Source organism: Lactuca virosa, chromosome 2 (assembly GCF_052849685.1).
Source record: "Lactuca virosa cultivar CGN04683 chromosome 2, Lactuca_virosa_CGN04683_v6, whole genome shotgun sequence".
Lineage (NCBI taxonomy): Eukaryota > Viridiplantae > Streptophyta > Magnoliopsida > Asterales > Asteraceae > Lactuca > Lactuca virosa.
In genome coordinates this window covers 285,214,168-285,237,870 of record NC_136427.1, presented here as the reverse complement: position 1 = coordinate 285,237,870, position 23,703 = coordinate 285,214,168, and the positions used below count along the sequence as shown (strand labels likewise).

The 23,703-nt window shown below is 37.3% G+C and overlaps 2 protein-coding genes, 1 long non-coding RNA gene and 2 other non-coding genes across 6 annotated transcripts; 4 read left to right on the top strand and 1 right to left on the bottom strand.

Moving 5' to 3' along the window:
* The first annotated feature begins 9,905 nt into the window (after positions 1-9,905).
* On the top strand, positions 9,906-9,978 carry TRNAK-UUU (transfer RNA lysine (anticodon UUU)). Its single transcript has one exon. It is a non-coding gene; the product is annotated as a tRNA-Lys (tRNA).
* A 1,559-nt stretch (positions 9,979-11,537) lies between these two features.
* On the top strand, positions 11,538-14,699 carry LOC145161281 (ternary complex factor MIP1 leucine-zipper protein (Protein of unknown function, DUF547)). Its single transcript, XM_079080785.1, has 8 exons — positions 11,538-11,861; positions 12,309-12,419; positions 12,500-13,203; positions 13,274-13,373; positions 13,481-13,540; positions 13,610-13,693; positions 13,802-13,909; positions 13,997-14,699. Exons 1-8 carry the CDS (start codon positions 11,793-11,795, stop codon positions 14,351-14,353), a joined length of 1,593 nt encoding a protein of 530 aa, XP_078936911.1. The 5' UTR covers positions 11,538-11,792; the 3' UTR covers positions 14,354-14,699.
* LOC145161282 (uncharacterized) lies at positions 12,742-13,624 on the bottom strand. Its single transcript, XR_013738437.1, has 2 exons — positions 13,260-13,624; positions 12,742-13,172 (listed from the first exon to the last, which is right to left on the bottom strand). It is a non-coding gene; the product is annotated as an uncharacterized LOC145161282 (long non-coding RNA).
* A 1,726-nt stretch (positions 14,700-16,425) lies between the features above and the next one.
* IDN2 (XH/XS domain-containing protein) lies at positions 16,426-19,652 on the top strand. 2 transcript variants are annotated; one of them, XM_079080784.1, is made up of 7 exons: positions 16,426-16,696; positions 17,053-18,000; positions 18,087-18,268; positions 18,363-18,452; positions 18,526-18,810; positions 18,900-19,109; positions 19,210-19,652. In XM_079080784.1, the coding sequence occupies exons 2-7, from the start codon at positions 17,076-17,078 to the stop codon at positions 19,444-19,446; spliced, it is 1,929 nt and encodes a 642-aa protein (XP_078936910.1). In that variant the 5' UTR covers positions 16,426-16,696; positions 17,053-17,075; the 3' UTR covers positions 19,447-19,652. The 2 variants fall into 2 exon arrangements, with proteins under 2 accessions (XP_078936910.1, XP_078936909.1); XM_079080783.1 differs by having other exon boundaries at positions 16,427-16,595.
* Positions 19,653-23,293: 3,641 nt separating this feature from the next.
* On the top strand, positions 23,294-23,425 carry LOC145161841 (small nucleolar RNA snoR143). Its single transcript, XR_013738713.1, has one exon. It is a non-coding gene; the product is annotated as a small nucleolar RNA snoR143 (small nucleolar RNA).
* Positions 23,426-23,703: the final 278 nt, after the last annotated feature.

Here is a 23,703-nt window from a genome sequence, read left to right as displayed (position 1 = left end):
AATTGATTTTGGGGTTAAAAGAATTAATTATAAGGTGCAGGGACTAGTTTGCAATTATCTAATAGTTGAGTGGAAGGCTCTAGAACCCCCTTGGAAGAGGGTGGACGAAATCTTTAGGGGAAACCCTAATAATTTCGTCCATAGGGGCTTGAATAAGGCCCTTGGGTTTGCTTAGGCCCTAAGCAAAGGATAACTAGGGTTTCCCTTAAACCCTAGATCCCTCAGCTATATAAGGAGCCTCCTGGTTCATGTTTTTGGGCACTGATTTCTTTGGAAGAAACCCTAAGGCCGAAATTGCATACTCTCTCCATCCTCTCTCCTCCAAGTTTCCTTCTTGCTAGTTCTTGGGTGTGATTCCATTAGAGGCATTACATTTGTGGTGCTAAGCTTCCAAGAAGATCAAGATCAAGATCAAGAGGATTATCAATTGTTTGCTATAACAATTGAAAGATATGTAACTCCTAAACCCTAGTTTGTTAATTTCGAAATTAGCCTCTCTCCTCTAGGGTTCTTGTTTTGCAATTCAAAGTTGTATGTTCAATAGTTAAAACATAGATCCAAAGTAGGTTGCATGTGAACTTAGGAATTGTTTCTAGTTTATTTGTTGTACCATAAAACCCATCAATTTTACCCTGAGATTTGTTATCAGTATTGATTTAGTGTTTATGGGATTTGTAGCCGGGGAGTTCCGCAGCAGCAATCAAGCAGTTTCAGATTTAGTATCTCAGCAGCCAGTGTTACGAGGTGAGTTTCCTTCCAGTAGGAACGGGTCTACGGCCACAATGTCGGCCCGTTAGATAGCAGTAGTTTCGGACTTTGGTCCAATGCAGTAGTTCAATATGCTTGATGTCTTTGTGATTCAGGCATGTTTATGTGTTAGTTAGTTCGGGCCTCGGTCCGATGCAGTATGCAGTATATGTGTTTATGCTAGTAGTTATGATTATGTTATGCTATGTTCAGTTAGTCCGGACTTCGGTCCGATGCAGGGGGCAAGGCCCCAGTTAGTTCGGATTTCGGTCCGATGCAGGGGGCAAGGCCCCAGTTAGTCCGGACTTCGGTCCGAGGCAGGGGGCAAGGCCCCAGTTAGTCCGGACTTCGGTCTGATGCAGGGGGGAAGGCCCCAGTTAGTCCGGATTTCGGTCCGATGCAGGGGGCAAGGCCCCAGTTAGTCCGGGCTTCGGTCCGATGCAGTGGGCAAGGCCCAATATGTGCTTTATATGTTATAGTATGGTATGTGGTAGTTTAGGGGAGCTCACTAAGCTTCGTGCTTACAGTTTTCAGTTTTGGTTTCAAGTATTTCCGGTAGCGGAGAGTAGAGCTCGGGATGATCGCATGGCACACACCATAGCTAGTCAGCCTGGGATGTTTTACTCTGATAAGAAGATTATGTTTTGAATTAACACTATGATTTTATGCTATGATTTATGTTATGAATTGACAATTGTGGTTAAAGTAATGATTTAAAACGAAATTTTCAGACAGTATTTTTGGGATGTTTCAAGTTGGTATCAGAGCCTTGGTTTGAGGGATTCGGGCGCACTCCCGAGTGTGTCTGAACTCAAACTAAGGAAGTGGTATAAAGTTTTCAAAAGAAAAGAGTTTTAGAAAAGCAAAAAGAAACTTAAAAAGGAAAAGAGTTTTAGAAAAGCAAAAAGAATTTTTAGAAAGAAAAGAGCTCTGAAAAGAGAAAAAAGGGTGTGGTGCATGCAATCAACCGAGCTCAAGTAAGTACTCCCAAATTACCCATACAAGTTTATATTATGATTATCAATTTCAGTTTCAGTAGAACAGCATGCTAGAATAGGACTAAGGATCTAGGAGGATGCCTTATGTGCCTGCTATATGTGTTTCAGCTTTATGAGAATTGCATGCTAGTATTGAGTAGACAGCAGTAGGATAGCCTGTTTAGGTTATGCCTGATAGTATGAGCTTAGCATTGTATGCTAGTACAGTTTCTTGTTATGAGGATAGAATTGCTTGAGTAGTTTCCTGTGTCTGAATGCTGCTTGCTTTGTGCCTTGTGGGACTCTGATTAATTGGAGTTAGCCATTAGGTGAATACGTCACGTCACATGTGATCAGGGTTGAATAATCTCAGAGTGCTGGATTTGGCCCTATTGCGCAGCTCTCGTTTGAGTCTAACCGTTGTAGGGACGAGTCTTTTACTCGAAGGATTATCTGAGCCTCGTCACATGTGATGGTATTCAGGTGATGACTAATTGGCATTACAAGGAGGCCTTCAGCAGCTGAGGACTGGTTTGGGTAGAGTCAGAGATTTGCCTAGGGCAAGCCTAGGATGAGAGTAGCAGGGATCAGTAGCAGTAGAAGGGGATTGGTTTGGTTAAGGTAAATCTTGAGGAAAGTACGGATAGATGTGGAAGGTAGTATGGGCCCGTACTACTGAAAGCAAAGGATCCGTACTCGATTCAAGAGGGGCCAAGACGAAACCAGGGAAATTGTAGAGTGTGTGTGAGATCCCTCAGCAACAATGAGAATTCTGACAGTTATTGCGATATGTTTTCAGCATGGTGACGTTGCACGAGATACCAGTTGGCAGTTTAGGTGCCGAGGAGGGATCTGGCTCAGGCTCTAGAGCCGGACAGCTTGATGATCAGATGAGAGATGTCATTTCCGCGGAGATTATGCGCAACATCATTGATCAGACTCCTGTGATATTCGGTTCGGTTAGGGAGGCCATCGTGGAGCTTTTGGATAGTCGTCTTGAGGCCTTTAGGGCCGGGATAGTTTCAGGGCAGTTTAGGGCTTGTCTAGAGCCCGACTCTTATGGATCCCAGGGATCCATCAGGGAGGGGGATCCCATTTTTAGCTCTTGCCATCAGGGGTCGGGAGTGAGTGGGGCACCCTGTCCCCAGGAGAGTTCTCTGCGTGATTGGGTTGCTGCGGAGGTATCACGAGTCGTTTGCGAGGAGCTACCCGACATCGTCGAGAGGGTCACTGATAGGTTGACCGAGAAGCTCCAGGATCAGACAGCAGTTGTTCAAACGATCGATGGGTTAACGCAGGAGCGAGAGATTGACCGGGAGTCAGAAAGGAAGAGGAAACCGGATGAGGTTCAGTGGCCCACAGGTTCGGGTAAAAGAACCAAAGGGTCGAGTTCGAGATCGAGAGACTTCCAGGGACGCAGCCGATGCGGTAAGTGTGGCAGGACGCACGGGGGTGCGTGTAGGAGTAGTAGAGGTGGTGATCCTGGCTGTTTCAAGTGCGGCCGGACTGGTCATTTTAGCAGAGATTGTACTGCTACCATCACCCATGGACTTGACCCAATATGTTTCCATTGCAGTCAGAGGGGCCACAAGAAGGCCCACTGTCCGAGTTTGTGTTCAGCAAGGCAGGTGACAGCTCCTGCTCCTGTGACTTCGAGAACCGCCAGCAGACGTCAGGGTCGGGCAAGGGCGCCCACGGCTCGGAGCAGAGCATTCCGGTTGATTTCAGCAAGGATTCGAGCAGCACGGGAGGTTGGAGGTGCGTATCTTTTACCTTCCTGTCAATTATTATTTATGATGTTGTTGTTATGTTACTGCACCGATTTAGTAAGTACATATATTGGAATATTATATTACCTACTTGTGAGTGAGTCATATGCCATCTGCATATCTTGGATTTGGAATGATAGCTGGAGGACGTCCCCTGTAGAGCAGGTTACTTCGGATGCAGTAACTGTAGCAAGTATGAGTAAGACTCGGTAGTATCTCACTACCTTTGGGAAGGTGTAGTTCGGGTTTAGATCGGTTATATTCCAACACGAGGAGCACCTGAGGGAGGTGCTAGAGACTTTGAGAAGGGAGAGACTTTTTGCAAGGTACCCCAAATGTGAGTTCTGGTTGTGCGAGGTGCAATCTCTTTGGTACCTTGTCAATCAGAAGGGTATTCTAGTCGTTCCGACTAAGGTAGAGGCCGTGATGCAGTGGGAATTTCCGAGGTCTCCAATTGAGATTCGGAGCTTCCTGGGTTTAGCAGGTTATCACCAGAAATGTATTCAGATTCTTGGAAGTGGTGTGATCTTTTGGATTGGTTAGTAGTGACACACTAGCAATGGCAAACGTGGTTTTCAACAGATTGAGCATAGAATGGTAAAAAGGATTGAGGATCCTTCCAGCATTGTGTGCTGTAAGACGTTAGTTGAATCAAAGTGGGGGAGAATCATCCAAGGATTCAGAAGTAGGAGCAGTTTTGAAACTGGGATAAGTTTCGCATCCTTATCAGAAAGGAAGACAGTCCAGACAGATGTGTGGTTTGAGGATAGTGTGAGATGGAAGTTTGGAAAAAACTTGCCAGTAAGGAGATCGCATTCCCGTAATGTTTGCCAGCAAGCCTTAGGGAATCAGGTTGGGGATTCCAGTCAGGACATGGGTTCAGTCTTGAATGATAAGTCGTATGTATACTCGTCGTCGGATGTGTTCGGATCAGAAACCAACGAATGAGATAGTGTTAGAGTGTTGTAAGTCTGCGGGTGTAGCCGTAGCATTCACTAGCAGTTAGGTAGTGCTAGAGTGTTGTGAGACTGCGGGCGTAGCCGTGGAATACACTTAGCTGGTAGACAACATGAGCGCGTTGTTAGGACGCGGAAGGAACATTAGCCCCCCCAGTTCGGGCGTAGCAGTAAGGATGTGGAAATCCACGAAGTGGATTTCGGAATTGTCTGGATGGATTAGACCTAGTTGAACCAGTGATAAGACTGTAGGAATGCCACTGCAGTTGTGAGATCGAGGAAGAAATGGATTGCTTCAGGTTACTTGTTATATAAGGCTACAATTGGTCATGTAGCAATCGCGTTTAGCTGTGGGTTGGTAACCTCAGGATTCGACGTGTGGAATCGATCAGTTAGATCAGAAGGCCACTAGGGCCACAGTGACAAGATAACTAGTAGTTGTTAGTTTCAGAGAAGGATTTCGTTCAGAAGTTGTGTGAGGCGACTAAGTAGGGAGTCCTTGGGGCTCCGCAGTCGGGTGGGAACCCGGTATTTCAGATGAATGACGAATGAATTGAGACCAGGAAGGTCTCGATAGATGTTGGAAAACAGCCATGTAGCAGCATGCTGTTTCAGGCAGTTCAGTGATCAGGCAGTTCAGTGTTCAGGCAGTTCAGTGTTTCAGGCAGTTCAGTGTTTCAGGCAGTTTCGTGTTCAGGCAGTCCAGTGTTTCAGGCAATTCAGTATTCAGGCAGTTCAGTGTTCCAGGCAGTACAATGTTCAGGCAGTTCAGTGTTCAGGAAGTTCAGTGCTTCCAGGCAGATCAGTGTTTCAGACAGTGTTGGGTCTCAAGCGGTAATGGTATTTTGGATCCAGCAGGTCCGTAGCAGATTGCAGACTGCGCAGAGTTGACAGAAGAGTTACGCCGACAGGAGGCGTTCGGACTTGAAGTTTCAGGTGGGCGATATGGTCCTCCTGAAGGTATCACCCTGGAAGGGTGTTATCAGGTTCCGGAAGAGGGGTAAACTGGGCCCCAGGTTCCTTGGTCCTTTTAGGGTTTTGGCCGGGTGGGTCGGGTTGCTTATCGGTTGGACCTTCCAGCAGAGCTTAGCCAGAACCACAACATTTTCCATGTTTCTCAGTTGAGGAAGTGTTTGGTGGACGAGTCAGCAGTTGTACCCTTAGAGGATATTCAGGTTGATAGCAGCCTGAATTATATCGAGAGACCAGTTGCGATCTTGGATCGGAAGACGAAGACCTTGAGGAACAAGGTGGTTCAGTTAGTGAAGGTGCAGTGGCAGCACCGAAAGGGTTCAGAGTGGACGTGGGAGACCGAGGGGGAGATGAGGGAGCATTATCCTGAGTTATTTTCGGATTCAGCGGCAGCAGACTTCGAGGACGAAGTCTAAGATAAGTGGGGGAGTTGTAACGCCCCATTTCTGGTATGTAATTTTAATTAAGTATCTCCATTTCTTAAGGGGTACTCGACGAGTCTGTAGTCCGACTCGTCGAGTAGAAGCGGGATGAGTTCGCGATTTAAGTTGGCTACTCGGCGAGTCCATATGTTGGGACTCGGCGAGTCTGCCTGTCTGGATGAAGCCCTAATTTCAAGGGTTTGTACCCTATTTAAACGTCATTATAGCCTCCCACCCCAGCCTCCAGCACCTTTTCCCCTGTAAACCCTAGCCCCCATTGTTGAACTTGAGTGTGTTTGTGCTAGTTTGGAAGCTTTGGAAGGGAAGGAAAGAAGGTCCATATAAGAGAAAGGAGATCCAAGAGTTAGTTTCCATCTGTTTCTCATTCAGGTAATAAAGTTATTACCTTGTGTATTCCTCCATTAAACCCTCTTTTATGCTTGTTATGTCTTCCTTGGAGCCTTATATGATTCAAAACTTGAGATATGGACTTTCCTTTGGATGGAAACCTTAGATATGGACGTTATTGAACTCCAGGAGCTCATTATAGCCACCTTTATGAAATCTTGGCCTTGTTCCAAACCCTAAGAGCTTAGTATTTGATGATTTTGGGTATTTTAGCCTCATACCCTTGTGCATGCACGTAAAGTTGGAAACTTTACGTGTAAAACCAGTCCTAGAAGCTCAGATCTATGATTTGGAAGCACTGAAATAGATTAGAATCGACTGTATAGTAATAGCATGCTTGGGACTCGACGAGTTGTTCTTCAACTCGGCGAGTTGTTCTTCAGACTCGACGAGTTGTTCATACGACTCGGCGAGCCACAGACTGGACGTGTTCATATGATGAAGGAGAACTCGACGAGTTGTTCATACAACTCGGCGAGTCGGATGAAGTTAGACTCGATGTTTGTATCGAAGAAGAACTCGTCGAGTCTTTGCCAAACTCGACGAGTAGAAGCGAGTAGAGGACTAGAATGGATGAAAGGGACACGGCAAGTTGGCGGCCCAACTCGGCGAGTCCGGTCAACTGGAAGTTGACTTTGACCAGGAAGTTGACTTGACCAGGGGTAAGTAGTCATTTTACCCTGAGATTTGTTATCAGTATTGATTTAGTGTTTATGGGATTTGTAGCCGGGAGTTCCGGAGCAGCAATCAAGCAGTTTCAGATTTAGTATCTCAGCAGCCAGTGTTACGAGGTGAGTTTCCTTCCAGTAGGAACGGGTCTACGGCCACAATGCCGACCCGTTAGATAGCAGTAGTTTCGGACTTTGGTCCAATGCAGTAGTTCAGTATGCTTGATGTCTTTGTGATTCAGGCATGTTTATGTGTTAGTTAGTTCGGGCCTCGGTCCGATGCAGCATGCAATATATGTGTTTATGCTAGTAGTTATGATTATGTTATGCTATGTTCAGTTAGTCCGGACTTCGGTCCGATGCAGGGGGCAAGGCCCCAGTTAGTCCGGATTTCGGTCTGATGCAGGAGCAAGGCCCCAGTTAGTCCGGACTTCGGTCCGATGCAGGGGGAAGGCCCCAGTTAGTCCGGACTTCGGTCCGATGCAGGGGCAAGGCCCCAGTTAGTCCGGATTTCGGTCCGATGCAGGGGACAAGACCCCAGTTAGTCCGGGTTTCGGTCCGATGCAGTGGGCAAGGCCCAATATGTGCTTTATATGTTATAGTATGGTATGTGGTAGTTTGGGGGAGCTCACTAAGCTTTGTGCTTACAGTTTTCAGTTTTGGTTTCAGGCATTTTCGGTAGCGGAGAGTAGAGCTCGGGATGATCGCATGGCACACACCATAGCTAGTCAGCCTGGGATGTTTTACTCTGATAAGAAGATTATGTTTTGAATTAACACTATGATTTTATGCTATGATTTATGTTATGAATTGACAATTGTGGTTTAAGTAATGATTTAAAAAGAAATTTTCAGACTGTATTTTTGGGATGTTTCAATATGCTTGATGCAACACAGGCAAATTTGACACTGTAGCAAAGTTGCATTCTACAATAACACATTGTCATGCAAAATTTAGGTTTTAGAGCATCTTCAACAAACTCCACGTTAAGACAAAAGCAAAAACCTCAGCAAAATCAACATTCAATACTTTAGAAAAATCGGAAAATATGTTATGTCAAAAGTTCCTAAGAACTTAAACTTGAATATAGTAACCGACTTTGTGAAAACCTAATTGTTGAATGTCATCCTTTTGGGTTTTTCATGTTTAACTAGAGGGGTCATCGAAATTGCATGTTTAGTATAACCTTTTGAATGTAGTGCCGCATATAGTAGAAGCCATTAATTAGGTGCTGTTTGTTTTTTTAGGCAAAATGTCTGCAGTCTGCGGACCACATCTGTAGACCTCTGCAGCAGAAGAGGTGGACCAAACGTCTGCAGTCTGAAAAAAGATTGTTTGTTTTTTTAACATCTGCAAGCTACTAAAATAAGCTAAAATCTAAATAAACTGATTGTTCTAACTACAAAGTGATTTTTTAATATTTTTATGACTTTATTATAAATAATTAACAAATCTAGATCAACTTTTATGTATTATTGTATAAAAAGTGAAAATAAAAATGGTACAAATTAACGTATATTTGATAAAAACCAACAATTTTGGTCGCAAAGTTATACCTAAACATTGTAATTGTGAATCAAAGAATTTGATACATAAATTGATGGAAATAAACTTTGATTTTTTTTCAATTAAATCAATGAAAATCGTATCATAAATATTTTTCTAAGAAATTGACGATATTATATTACATAATGTTTTATAAAATTTGGCACAAAAAATATAAGAATATATTATGATTTTTTTTTTCATATTTATATAAACAACTTCAATGACCATTATTCTAATAAATTTTTATTTATAAATTTGTGAAAAATATCATATTTGTGTCGTCGAATTTTTTTTAAGTATTCTAACTTTTTTTTTACAATTTGTTTATCATTAATAAAGTTGGAATAAATATAAATTCAAAAAAACTAAAAAAAATCAAGATATATGTGTTTTTTTTAAGTTAGAAGATGTCTGAAGATATTAGAAGACTCTGGTCCACATCTGCGCCAAGAAGATGACGCGCAGACATTTTTAGGTCCGCAGTCTTCAAAAAAAACAAACAGTCTGCGAAGACTAATATCTGCGCGTGGTCTGCGTCGCGCAGATAGAAGAGGCTAAGAAGATCTGTGGGCAAAAAACAAACACCACCTTAGACTTCATCAGATTCTTTTTAAAAAAAATATTATTATTTTGATGAAATTGTTTTGCGAAAATAAAATAACATGTGAAAATGTTCTACAACGGTGAACATTTATATACTAAATTGGCACAAAATTAAACATATTTCGAAATCCATTTTATGAAATTGATTTTAATCTTACAACATATCCTATGCTTGAAATGTAAGTTGTATTTGGTTGCTTTAAGAGTGAAATGTTTATAACATTTAATATAACTTTTTAAAATATTGATTTTAATCTTACAACATATCCACCAAATGAAAATAAGTTTTTGAAAAGGACAACACATTGGAATATTAAGTATGTACACATGTTTACATTTTTATTTCACAATAGCCTAAAGGTCAAGGATTGATATAAGTATAGCCATACATTATACACATCATATTTGAAATTTGATTTAACATTAGACTTTTCTATTTTTTTTAAAAGGGGCCACTTTAAATTACAAGCTTAAAACTTATTGATTTATGTAGAGAGAAACTTCATATGAGTTTCATTAACCACTCACGTATGTCAAATAGTATTCATCATAAAAAATATTTCATTAACCAATCACGTATGTCAAATAGTTTGCATCATAAAAAATAACAAACTGGTTTTTTCTATTTGATAAAAAAAATTCTAATATAGATACATAATATTACAATTACACGTAAAGTAACATTATATTGTGAAACATACTTTCAAAACCACTTTTTAAAGTTATATATTACAAGTTTATACTTTATAATCAACTAGAGGCTTACTCAACATTGAATTTGACGCCTTAACGTTCCTGTTATGATTTAAACAAATTATGATCATCATAAACATCAGCCGTTCTAGCTCAGTTGGTAGAGCGCGTGGCTTTTAACCACGTGGTCGTGGGTTCGAGTCCCACGGATGGCGTTTTTTTACAGAGACATTAGATTTTTCTTTTCTTTTGTAGTATATGTTTTAGGCCAACCGGAGACTATCATTCCTGTCTTCTTTTCCTTTGCGTTTTACCTCGTGATCACCAAATGCTGCCTTCCACGTACATACATAACCAATCTTCTCTCCATCGAACAAACAAATCAATATTCTTTTACAATATCTAAAGATTTTATCTAATAAGCAACTTATATGCCCAAAATAACTATATTTTAAGATTTCATATTAAGATACTTTGTATATAATTAAGGTTTTACATAAATAAGATAATAACGCTCATATTTCTGGACTATTTTGTAAAGGAAGGTTTGTTGACTATGCATGGTTTGTTGCCGTTTGTCTTGAAGAGATTTATCTTCTGTGAACTTTCATCTAGTCCAAACAATGTTTGAACTACTCCGTTGGTAGCTCATTTGTTAACATATATGTCAAGTTTTACCTATCTTCATCGAGAACATAACGATTGGAATTCAGCCTAACATCATATGATTTGTCTTCTCATGTGATAGACTGGATTCTTTGTCAAACTTAAAGCACTATGATTGTCATTATACAAAGCATGTATCTCCAAGTTACTCAAATAACATTAGCTCTTACACCATTTATCGTGCAAGCAATCAAATAAAGATAATAAAATGACACAAAGAATTAATATGGTTCAGTCGATGTGACCTACGTCCATGGGCAGTAAGCCAATAACCATGGAACCTTTTTTATTACTCGACTATTATGAAAGTGATACATTGGAAAACCAAGTTACAGATACCTATAACCGTAAAAACCCTAAAAACTATTTGGTTGAGTTCATATACTCCAAACACTTATCCCTTCAAAATCACCATTCAAATGGTTTCTTCACTTCGTTCTGGGTACAATAATCGAGTTATAATTCAGATCACCAAATTTCAAGTCACACCCTAACACATGATTTGAGAGGATATGAGGGAAGGATCTCGGCATATGCGATGTGCTAACTAGTCCAATTCAAAACTATGCCGCAACTCAAACTCATAGTCACCCATGTTTGAAATCTTAGGAGTCGAACTCGGGTTACATATGGAGTGGTGCTTAGTGAGTCGTACCCGCTAAGCTAAAAGGAGGTGGTCAAAGATGCATTTGCTTACAACAACAATCCATGAATGATTCGAGTCACAAGAATAGCTTCAATCAAGTTGATTGAACGTTAATTATAGGTTGAACATTGTTTTCAAAAGAAAAAAAAAACATTTCATTAACACCTATACCATACATCCATTAATGGAAAAGATACAACTTGTGTCGCATCCTTATTATATATGTGACTTGGCTTTTAAAAAGTTTGGAAACAACTTGCTCATTGAGTTTGAAAATATAATAAGTATAATTTCAGAAAATTAAAAAGACAAATTTCCGAAAAGCAAAATTCAGATGACAATATGACATGTATCACGGGCCAAAAACCCATTCCAAAAAGTTCTTCACATAACAGAAATCAAGTGGGTGAGAAGAAGAAGGTTTTATGACTTTATTCTTTTCATTTCACGGGTTTCATCTCCCCACCACCACCATAACCACCGCCACCTCCTGCTTCCTTATGTTCACGTTCACAATTCACCATTCACCATTCTACTTCAATAACTTGAAAACAATCAAAATTAGATGGAAAGCGATGCTTTGGACGTAATTAAATTATTAAAATATTCGACACTGAGTACTCAACATGCAACTGTACCTATATTATAGATCCATACAGTCCCCTCTAAATCACACCTCCCATATCATCTCTCTCTGTATCTCCTACATTTCATAGAATGAAATTTGAAGAACTCATCATGCAGGAGACTCGTGAGAAGCAAAAAACAATGCAACTTCAGGAAGAGGTATTTTTTTTTTCTTTCTGTTTTCTCTAAATGTCATCGTCTAATTGATACAGACCAAGTCGAATTTCATAGGTTATAAAATCAAATGAAATGGTTGTGAGAACCAGATTGAATCGTGTTTGATTACAGTTGTATTCCTTTATATTTTCATCTACTTAATTTGAAATGAATCAAATGAAATGGTTATGAAAAAGAAAAAAAAAACGGATTGAATTTTGTTTGATTACGATTGCCTTCCTCTGTATTTCGCCTAGTTAATTTGAATTGGATCAAATGTAATGATTATGAAAATCGAAATTGATTGTTGTTTGATTACACTATCTGGCTTCCTCTGGTTAATTTGAATCGATTCAGATCAAATGGTTATGAAAATGTTATTGAATGTTGGATTAAAAACTTAAAACTCCATATATATATGTACTTATCGGTTGTTTCCATGGTGAAAAGGTTGATCAACTTGAAGCAGAATTAGAAGATGAACTAAAACTGAGCAAAACCTTGCAGTATGCATTAGATGGCCCTATTCACCCTTGTTTCTCTACACACCTTCCCTTTAAGGTAAATTAAAAAGTCACTTTATTTGATTCCCCTTTTCAACCATGTTACCAATTTTTCACCAAAAAAATGTTTGGATGCAGATAAAAGAACTGTTGACTGAACTTGCTACAGTGGAAGAAGAAATCATGTGGCTGGAGAGGAAAGTGAACAAGTTGAACCTGAGTTTGTACTTGGAGAAAAAAGAAACCAGGGAATGGGAGTTCCGGCAGCTAAGAGACCTCCATCCACAATCACACAGCCACCACCACCGACCACGAAAGCACACACTTCGAAGACAACAAAATCGGGCCAAATTCATGAGTTATGAATTACAAGATTATGATTCAAAGAAAAGCTTTCCACTAGTAAAACAGAGAAGATCCTTCCATGGTTCTTCTATTGACATCAAACATGCTAAACTTCAACTTTCGGTTTTGCGAACAGACGATATCACTAAAAATCCAAACAAGTTGTCGGAAGATCTAATCAAGTGTTTAATAGGGATATTTCTGGAACTGAATCAGCCATTGATGGACAGTGAAGAAGGATCGGATATTGTACCAAAGCATATCTCATGTATGAATTCAAAAAGCTTCATCTCTAAAACAACCTTCAATTGTACTTGTACACCACCAACCTTCTTCTTCAACAATAACGCTTCAAATCTCGACCCTTATGCCACATTACTTGATTCCGATTGCACAATCAGAGACATCGGTCCTTACAAGACTTTCACTCAAATCACACGTAACACCTTGGACCATACTCGCATTTCTGAATGCTCCAAAGAAGTCGGAAAACTCAGGTAATTAATTCTAGAAGCTTCTGAAGACACATACGCTTATGAAATATGAAACTTACCTTTTTTTATATAGAATTTTGATGCAGAAACTCTGCAATGTTAAACTGAATCTGCTGACATACAAGCAGAAGTTAGCTTTCTGGATCAACATATACAACGCCTGCATAATGCATGTACTGTAAGAAGACAACTCAATTAAATAAATCAGTTGAAATGCACAGCATATAAAATTTGAGATTATGATTTAAGATCTATGTAATGTAATGTATATTTGTTGCAGGCGTTTCTTCAACATGGATTGCCCTCAACACAGGAGAAACTACTGGTTCTTATGAACAAGGTACATCTGATAAATATGTTAATTAAAAGATTCATGATAGAAATCCTAAATTGATATTATATGATTCAGGCAGTAATCAACGTCGGTGGCATTGTAGTAAATGCATTGGGAATCGAACACTTCATTCTCCGGTATCCATCCAGCTCCGGTCATGTAAGTTTCATATTAAAAAATTAACACAAGTGAACACTAACAGCTTAACAACTTGAAAGATATAATAAATCTGACATGATTTTGTTATAATGATAATAATCCTACAAGGGTCCAGCAAACGAGAGGGAAATGTTACTCCGACAGACCTACGGACTGGGGTTCCCGGAACCCAATGTGAGCTTTGGTCTTTGCAGAGGGAGCTGGTCTTCGCCGGCGGTAAGAACTAAGAACATAAGTCAGTGGTTGGTATGTAATTTACTAATTAGTATGTGTTGATGAGGAGGGTGATACTGTAATTTGCAGCTTAGGGTTTATACGGCGGAGGATATAGTGAACGAATTGGCAAGAGCGAGGGTGGAGTATCTAGAAGCTTCGGTAGGGGTTGTAAGCAAGAAGAAGATGATTATGATACCGAAGCTTCTGCAATGGCATATAAAGGATTTTGCGGATGACATGGAGTCGCTTCTGGAATGGATTTATAGCGAGTTGCCGCAGTCAGGGACTGGGTCGCTGAAAAGGTTGATAATGGAGTGTTTGAATGGTGACACCAAATCCAGTCCGGCCAAAATGATAGAGATTCAGCCGTATGTTTATGAATTCCGATACTTGTTGCCACGACATGAAATTGGAAGCGATGAAAAGGGCTTAACATCTTGTTAGGTTAAAGAGAGAGGAACACCATGTATTATTCTTCAATCTTTACACTCTTGTTAAAACTTTAGTAATTATATTGTATAATAGAAGGTCTACAACTACAATCTAATATATTTTACTTTGTTTTTAAACCGTTTATGTATTTTATTATAGGTTTGTTTGTTAGGTTGTTTGATAGCTGCTGATTCGCTGACTGAATCAGAGCCCAAAACTCTTACCGGGTAAGGTAAGGGTTTGAAGTCAGAGCCCTGATTTAAATTAATATGTAAAATGGTTTGAAACCTGGTCAGTGTTTACATACAAACACACATACATGTTCCATATTTTTGAAACTTGGTTGCTATTTTTTCAATACTCTTTCTCCTGTTAAAAAAAATAAACTTTGTTGCTTGAAACGAATCCAGATTTTACTCAACTAAAAGCAAAAATAATCAAATAAACTTTGGTTTTTCCAAAAAAACATATCTAAATTCTACAAAAAATATGATTGAAAGAAATGCATTTACTAGTTCATTATGATAATATACAAATGAAATCCTAAATACATGATAAGATAAACCAGGTCTATACAATAATGCTTGGATGTAGAAGTAGGTTGTACTTGGGCACCTTCTTGTTTCTTGGCTCCCTGAAATCAAATCACATGAATATGATATATTTGATTGATACTAGAAGTTTGATTATACCTTTTATACTTGGGTTTAATATTTATAAAGACACACCCTTGCCAACATGTACCTAATAAAGACTCTATTGAGCTAAAAGATACAGTTCATGGACGCCAAAACCCAGTTCATGGATTACCATCATCAAAACTGAAACGAACATCAACTAATCGAAACATGAGCATCGTGAAGTGAAATTGACCAAGATAGAAATAGTTCATTGGAGCTTCATTTTGACATTACAAATCCAGATTCTACCTTGAGTCAACCAACAAAGCATGAGTCTGGAAACTTCATATCATCGAAATACACTTTCGGACATCATAAATCACGTTCATCACAATCATCGATTGAAAAAAAAATAACCCTAGAAAAAGCTATCATCAAACGTGTTTAATCCAGGAAAAAACTAATGGGTTTCAATCCATCCTTATACACGAACAAAAAACATTAAATCGTAGATGAAAATCAGAATCGATCAATATTCAAAATCATATAGGAAGATATAGGAAAATAGGAACACGATGGACAATAAAACCTAAAACTGGTAATGAAGAACAAAAGGCGATGAGAATAAAAGGATTCCAAACCAAATGAGTAGAATAATAAAACTGGTAATGGAAGAAATCATGTATGTGTAAGGAGAAAGGAAGGAATTGCGTTTGGGGCTAGAAGGAGGAGAAGGGTGAATGCGGGTAAAGTCTCGGTCATCGTATTTTTTTCATGGACTCGGTAAGAGACTTAAGGACCAGGTAAGAAACCTGATATGTTGATATTAAACACTCTTATTGGACCGAGTAAGAGATAACCTTTTACTGGACCAGTAAAAGGTAAATCAAACAGACCCTTAGTTGTTTATAAATTAATTAATTATATATAACTTAGGGAAAATAACTTAAAAGAGTAAGATATTTTTGTTTTGTACACATTTGATTAAACTTGTTATCTTATACACAATTATACACATTTGAGTAAGATATTTTTGTTATCTTATACACAATTAATCCTGATTGTTGTGGGTTTAGTTAATTTCCAGTTTTCTTGTTAGTTATGTCGAGACTCTGATCTGACGAAACATTATTTTTCCGACAAGTGAAAACCAATTTTTTGAAAAAATGATGAACAACATCTATGTTTCTTCAAATATCATTTTTGAAAAAATGACGTAACCAACTGCGATCTCAATGACTTTTTTATGAAAAAAACTAATATTTTAAATATTTTTGAAAACATCATTGAATATACGACTAGATTTGTAATTTTTTCATATTTTTATGATTAACTATATATTTTTGTATTGATCTTTGTGACAGTATATAATTATATATTTATGATTTGTGATACGTACAGGGTCCTGTTGGAGTCTTGGAACCACAAATTCAATATACGCCAAAACGCACTTTAATTTTCACTTTTTCTGTATCTTTCCGTGGAATTTTGCTTTTCTCGTCAAACTAAGTCACAATCCCTCTTCAGTCACTTGCTGCTTCTTCTTCGCCAAACCCAAAACCCTAAATTCATTTTCTTATAATTCCATCACCTTGGTTTACAAATTAATCTACACTTCGTACGGTTGATTCGAGGTAAGCGCTGTATATCTCTCCTCCCTATCAATCTCGTTCGCCCGTTCTTGCTTCACACACCAACAAAGTGCAGGCTCGTACACCAGCTCCTATGTCTCTACGTAATTAGCAATTGCCTAGATTTTCCCTTTCCATTATGTTGAGCTTGTGTTTATTTACCAAATTTATGATTTTTAGTAGCATTCGAAATCGAATCGTTGAGTATGGTTTGCAATTGGATGTATAAATTAGGGGTTTGTGTTCTATCATCCTACATTCTACCATTTTCTTAAGAAAATTAGGGCTTTTACATTTTTTATTCTCCGATTTGCAACTTTGTTCAAGTATTCACAAAAATGCTGTTTGTGTTTCCGAAATGTATTCTAGTCGAAATTAGGAGGGGCGCCACAAAGTACTCGCATTTCATTTCTAAAACGAACCAAATTGCCTATCTTATAATTACTTTGTTTGTTGTTAGCCAACCTTCTTTGCTGAACAAAAATGGAGGATTATATGGATCAAAGCTCTGGAGGAGACACTGATGGAAGTGATTCAGAGGTAGAGGAGTATGTGGATAAATCTTATGAAGAGCTACAAAGCGGAAAACACAAAGTAAAGTTATCTGATGAAACATTCACTTGTCCCTATTGTCGTAACAAGAAAAAGCGTGATTATCAGTACAAAGATCTACTACAGCACGCTACAATGGTGGGAAAAAGCGATTCACAAAAGAGAAACCCAAAAGACAAAGCAAATCATCTTGCACTAGTTAAGTTTCTTCAAAAAGATATATCTGGAAACTCTAACTCTGGCCCATCAAAACCTAAAGAGGAGACGGATAACCTTGCAGATCATGATGGTGATGAGCTGTTTGTATGGCCATGGAAGGGTATTGTGGTCAATCTCCCAACCGAGTTAAAAGACGGGCGATATGTAGGAAAAAGTGGGTCAAACATGAGAGACCATTTAACTGCAAGAGGTTTTAATCCTACACGAGTGCACCCTTTATGGAACTATCGTGGTCATTCTGGATCTGCAGTGGTTGAATTTAACAAAGGTTGGGATGGTTTTAAGAATGCCATGTCATTTGAGAAAGCTTATGAGGCTGATCATCGTGGTAAAAGGGATTGGAAGGTAAATGATGATCCCAAATCTGATATTTATGGTTGGGTTGCTCGTGCTGATGATTACAAAGCTCTTAATATAATTGGAGAGCATCTTCGCAAGATTGGTGATCTTAGGACTGTTTCTGATATCATGGCAGAAGAAGAACGAAAGGCAAATACTTTAGTCTCAACCTTGACAAGAGAAGTTGAGGTGAAAAAGAGAACCTTTGAAGAAATGGAGACTAAATATGTTGAGACAGAGAATTCACTTAGCAAAGTAATTGAAGAAAAAGATTTGCTTCATCAGTCTTATAATGATGGTTGTTGATGTTCTTTGAGTTGAGTTTATTTCTGTTGGTTTGTTTATAACATATAAAGTTACTAACTTTATTGTTGTATTGATTAGAGTTAAAGAAAATCCAGGCCAGTGCACATGATCATTTTAAAAAAATCTTTAATGACCATGAAAAGATTAAACTCCAGCTGGAAAACCAGAAGAAGGAACTCGAGCTCAGGGGTAATGAACTTGAGAAACGTGAAGTGGTAAATGAAAATGAAAGAAAAAAACTCACTGAAGAGATTGAAGAGGTGTGACATGACACTTTATAAGTTTTCAACCATCATTTTATAAGCACTAAACATTAAACAAAACTAATATTTTTTTTTTCACCTCTTGTGCTAGAATGCTGTGAAAAATAGTTTGCTTCAGATGGCCTCTGATGAACAAAGGAAAGCCGATGAAAGTGTGATGAAACTTGCTGAAGATCAAAAGGTTTGATTTCAAGAAATTTGTTGTTAATTTAGAATATTTGAATGTTGAGTTGAGATAATGTGTTAAATTTCAGAGGGAAAAGGAAGAACTCCATAAGAAAATTATTAATCTCGAGAAACAGCTAGATGCAAAGCAAGCTGTAGAGCTTGAGATAGAACGTTTAAAGGGACAATTAAATGTGATGAAACACATTGGAGATGTTGATTTGGAGGTGTTGAAGGAAGTGGAAGAGATACACAAGAACTTAAGGGATAGAGAAGAAGAGCTTGAACATATCCAAAGTTTGAATCAAACTCTTGTTGTTCAAGAACGCAAGAGAAATGATGAGTTGCAAGATGCCCGCAAAGAATTAATTGAAGTAACACACAATCTTTTCTTTAAATTACACATTTATGTAAAAATTGAAGTTATTATATAAACATATTTTTTGTGTAAAACTAACTATAGGGATTGAAGGAGCTTCCAAAAAGTGCACATATTGGGGTGAAGAGGATGGGGGAGCTTGAAAATAAACCTTTCTTGGATGCCATGAAGAGGAAGTATGGTGACATGGATGCTGAAGATAGGGCTTCAGAGATGTGTTCATTGTGGGAAGAGTATCTTAGAGATCCCAATTGGCATCCTTTCAAGGTCATCACTGTCAATGAGCAATCACAGGTGGGTGTGTGTTAAAGTGAAAAAAACATGATATGATTAATTGAAAGTCTGATAAATGGTGTGACTGAAGTGAAAGTTTGATATGATTGCTTTGTTGCAGAGATTGATTGATGAAAGTGATGATAAATTGAAAAGTTTAAAGAGAGATTTGGGTGAAGATGTGTATAAAGCTGTGACGACTGCTTTGACTGAGATTAATGATTATAATCCAAGTGGATCATATATTACAACTGAGTTATGGAATTTTGCTCAAGGAAGGAAAGCTCTTTTGCAGGAGGGAGCTTCTTTTCTTTTGGACTTGTGGGATTCTGCTCAAAAACGCAGGCGAATCATGTGAGGGATTGGGATTTCTTCTAGTTTATGATATGGGATTCTGGTTCTTAATGGATCCAGATTCTTAGTAGCTGATTGATTATAAGACTTTCTTTTATGATAAGACTCTCCAACAAATGTATTCAGACTTAGGCTGTGCTAATAATTGTTGGTTATTGAGATATTTGTGGCGAAAACACTTGAGTATAACTGTAATTTCTTACCCCTAAAGGATCTTATTAACACACTTTAATTTATAAAATAATTAATAAGTGAAATATTTTGTAAAAATTTGAAGGTTATTTATACATACAAATAATAACAAGCCTTAATGAAAAGGGAAATGGACTTAATAAGGTAATTATCTTTTTTTGTACACATCTAGGTAACGAACTTTTTGGAAGTGTTCACATATGACCATTATGACCGGCTGTAGCAGGTTACATCCGATCATAACCGGTCATAATGGTCATATATGAACACTCCAAAAAGTTTGTTACCTAGATGTGTACAAAAAAGATTGTTACCTAGATGTGAACACACCGAAAAGGTAAAAGTAAATTACACGAATGGTCCCTATAGTTTGGGTAATTTGTGCGTTCGGTCTTTAACTTATTTTGTAACTTGGATGATCGCTACTGTTTATTTTTGTTATGCGTTTGATCCTTGTTTTACCTCGAAAGACTATTGTGCCCTTTTGAATTTATTTTCTTATTTATGTATTTATTTTTTATATATTTTAAAAAATTAATAGGCCCCACATCAACGTCTTCACTATCCCTTCTTTTTCGGTCCTTCACTCCGGCGAACCAATCCCACAACTCACTATCTCTTCATTGAATTTTCCACCACCACAACCCAATAGAAGGGCTGCGGGGTTGGTTCGCCGGAGTTGAAGGACCGAAAAAAGAAGAGATAGTGAATACTTTGATGTCATTAAAGATGGAAAGAAAAGAGAAGTTGAGGAGGATGAGAGATGGGATGGTGACTGGTGGGACCGAGCTTAAATTTCTCGGATGAGGTTTCAGGTTTAGGGTGAGGAGATACAAAATATGTGGGGTCTATTAATATTTTAAAATATATAAAAAATAAATACATAAATAAGAAAATTAATTAAATAAATAAATTAAATAAATGCACAATAGTCTTTTGAAGTAAGAGAGGGACCAAACGCACAACAAAAATAAACAGTAAGGATCATCCAAGTTAAAAAATAAATTAGGGACCAACGCACAAATTACCCAAACTACAGAGACCATTCGTGTATTTTACTTTTATCTTTTCGGTTTGTTCACATCTGTGTCACTATCTTTTTTTGTGTACACATCTAGGTAACGAACTTTTTGGAGTGTTCACATATGACCATTATGACCGGATGTAACCTGCTACAGCCGGTCATAATGGTCATATGTGAACACTTCCAAAAAGTTTGTTTGTTTGTTTTTTTTTTTGCAAACAAATCTATATTAGATACTATTAGATTATAAGGTAAACCATTGAAAACAAATAAAAAAAAGGTTTAAAAGAATATGTTTGGAGCGCTTGGAGATAGTTTCGCTAGCTTTAAACACTGCCATTGGCTCAAACCTATTAATTTTTGTTTTAGGAAGTTAGGGGATCTACGGTCATTGTAGCTAGTACATGAGACACATGCAAGTGTCTTTTATGCGTTTTACCCAAATGCTTCAAAGATGATCATAATGATCATTACAAGAAGATCAATTGGAGCGCGACAAGCTAATTGTCCTAGAGAAGATGAAATGAATAATATTGAACTTAACAACCATCGTTGTTGCTACTATTTCCATTACGATAGTAATACCTTCTTATACCATTTTGCATGTATGTGCATTGGTAAACAACTTCGTGCTTACCAAGATCTTGATCGATTTATGGTCGTGTTATACGAGAAGACCATTCGTTATAGGTACAACCAGTGATACTACGTTGAAGATGTCAAAATCATTAATATGACAATCAAGAGTTTCTTCCAAAAAAGAAAAGAAAAAAAGCTACATGTCACATAAGTAGAGCTAACTTGAGCTTTGATTGGTCATGAGTAGCAGCAGGTGAGGGTTCGAACCTAAGTGGGGAAAACCAACCATTAAGGTAAAAGTGCGAAAGGCACGAGATAGTTCAAGACCATTTTCAACTGGCCATACAAGGAGCAAACTTTGATTTGAGACACCATTGTCGGTAACCTTGTAGCCCATACTCTTGGTGATTGAACTCCAAAACAATATCCACATCCATCGAAGCAACATCCATGATAAGAACACTATAGATGTCAACTTTGATTTGAGACACCATTGTCGGATTTACGGGTAGTTGTCAAAGATAGTGGTGGTTGGCGGAGATGGTGGTTGTCGGCAGTGTGGAAGCTTTGCTTGTGAATTTGTAATTAATAAATTAAATTCCACATGGACGTGAGCGCCACATGGATAAATATGGTCAAATTTTGCCAACACGACATACCACATTTAGGCAGTTACCTATTGAACATGATATAGAATGTTCTACCGGCTAAATGGTGACAAAACTCATAGCTTAAGAACTTAATTAGCACAATTAAAGCTTTAGTGGACAAATGGTGACAATTTTGAGACTTTCATGGTAAAAGAAAAGCTAAAACTCCAAAACAAAACATCGTAAAATCCAAAAAACAAACAAACAAACAAACGATGAAAACTTATTCGAAAGATCATTATACAATGATGTAATTGTACAAATTACTTGAACCATTTTTTAATATATTTTAACAGTTAAAGAAAAACTTATTTAAAACTTATTTTATTGGTATGTTTGTAAATTGTTTATCTATATTAAGTAATATTTTATTGTAAATTCTATTGAAATTTTCATATTAAGATGTTTATTATGTTTTGACGAGTTAACTTACTTTAGTAAATATACACAAAATAAAAACGTCTGTATATTTTTTTTAATTAACTTGGATACATGTCATTTTTTGGTATTTTTGAATAAATGTTTTTTCCATTTGTCATTTTCTTATTTTTTTTAATTAATACATCATATTTATACCTCAATTAATAATTGTCTTAATTGAAAATAACCAATAAATTACAATATTAATATTCATATAGTATTTAATATGTTTCATTTTAAATTCAGATTTTAAATTTTAACTTTTAAATTTCGAATCTAAAATTTCAAATTTAAATAATTTTTTGTTTAAACTTTTATATTTAATTTTTTGTTTTATCAAACCCGTATATACAGACGGGTCTCACACCTAGTAAAATAATATGATTACAAAATACAATGACTTTTTTAAAGATGACAAACTACATGAGAATATTTTTTAAATATTGAAAATAGACTGGAACAATTTTGTTAATTCATTTTTTTAAAGGGGTTAATCTATTAAAGTGAGTTTTGGTCAGTATTTATAAGATAAAAGTTTGTGGAAATATATGAGTAAAGTAATACAATAATTATAGACGTTAAAATGATCATTTTCAAATACAAATCATTATAACAAATGAATAACATTTTAACAAACTAATGTGGCAGAAATGAAAATGTAATAAAATCTTATACCTAGTATGTAATTTATGAGTTAATTTACAATTGTACCCTTGATGCGTTTCGGGTTTAAAAACCCTACATCGCTTTCTCTTCTACACAAACGTACGCCTCTTGACAATGCGATGAAAGAAGTTATTTCTAAAAACCCTCCAATCAGCCGACGACATAGTCACTTCTCTCATAATTTCTAGAATCGTTTTTTGTTTACCTAATTGCATTTGTTACGTTAAAATTGTAGATAGAGATGGATTTATTTAAAATCCTGTTTCTTTTTTTACAAACAACAATGCTTAAATCGAAAGCCTGATTTCTTCATCTGTTGATCTCACTATCTATCGATGGTGATTTTCTTCATTTTGTTTTAAATCAGGCTACGGCCAGACAACCGTAGAGATGGTTTCCACAGATGAACAGTTATTTCCATCTGTTCGTCTACTAAATTCTATCTCACATCCTGTGAAGTTTAAATTATCATTTTTTACACGATTTCTGTTTTCGCTTATTAATTTAGTGACGATATGTATTGAATAATTGGGGCAAATAATAATCAGTATTTGCAGAACTCAAGTTAATATAAATCGTCGGAAATGCTTCAGAATTTGATTCAATGGATTTTAAAGCAGTCTCTGATTCTGGGATTTGCCTTGAGATAATCATTTCATTGTGTTCATAACCTTCTTGTTGGGATATTTCATGAATCTTAACATGTTTTGCTTGGAAACCAAAAATCAAT

Excerpts from the sequence above, each read along its gene's own strand:
- LOC145161281 (XM_079080785.1), top strand. The coding sequence starts at position 11,793 with ATGAAATTTGAAGAACTCATCATGCAGGAGACTCGTGAGAAGCAAAAA. Across the intron at positions 13,541-13,609 it reads TACTGGTTCTTATGAACAAG|GCAGTAATCAACGTCGGTGG; the intron begins GTACATCTGATA and ends TATATGATTCAG. Across the intron at positions 13,694-13,801 it reads ATCCATCCAGCTCCGGTCAT|GGTCCAGCAAACGAGAGGGA; the intron begins GTAAGTTTCATA and ends TAATCCTACAAG.
- IDN2 (XM_079080784.1), top strand. The coding sequence starts at position 17,076 with ATGGAGGATTATATGGATCAAAGCTCTGGAGGAGACACTGATGGAAGT. Across the intron at positions 18,001-18,086 it reads TCATCAGTCTTATAATGATG|AGTTAAAGAAAATCCAGGCC; the intron begins GTTGTTGATGTT and ends TGTATTGATTAG. Across the intron at positions 18,453-18,525 it reads AACTTGCTGAAGATCAAAAG|AGGGAAAAGGAAGAACTCCA; the intron begins GTTTGATTTCAA and ends GTTAAATTTCAG.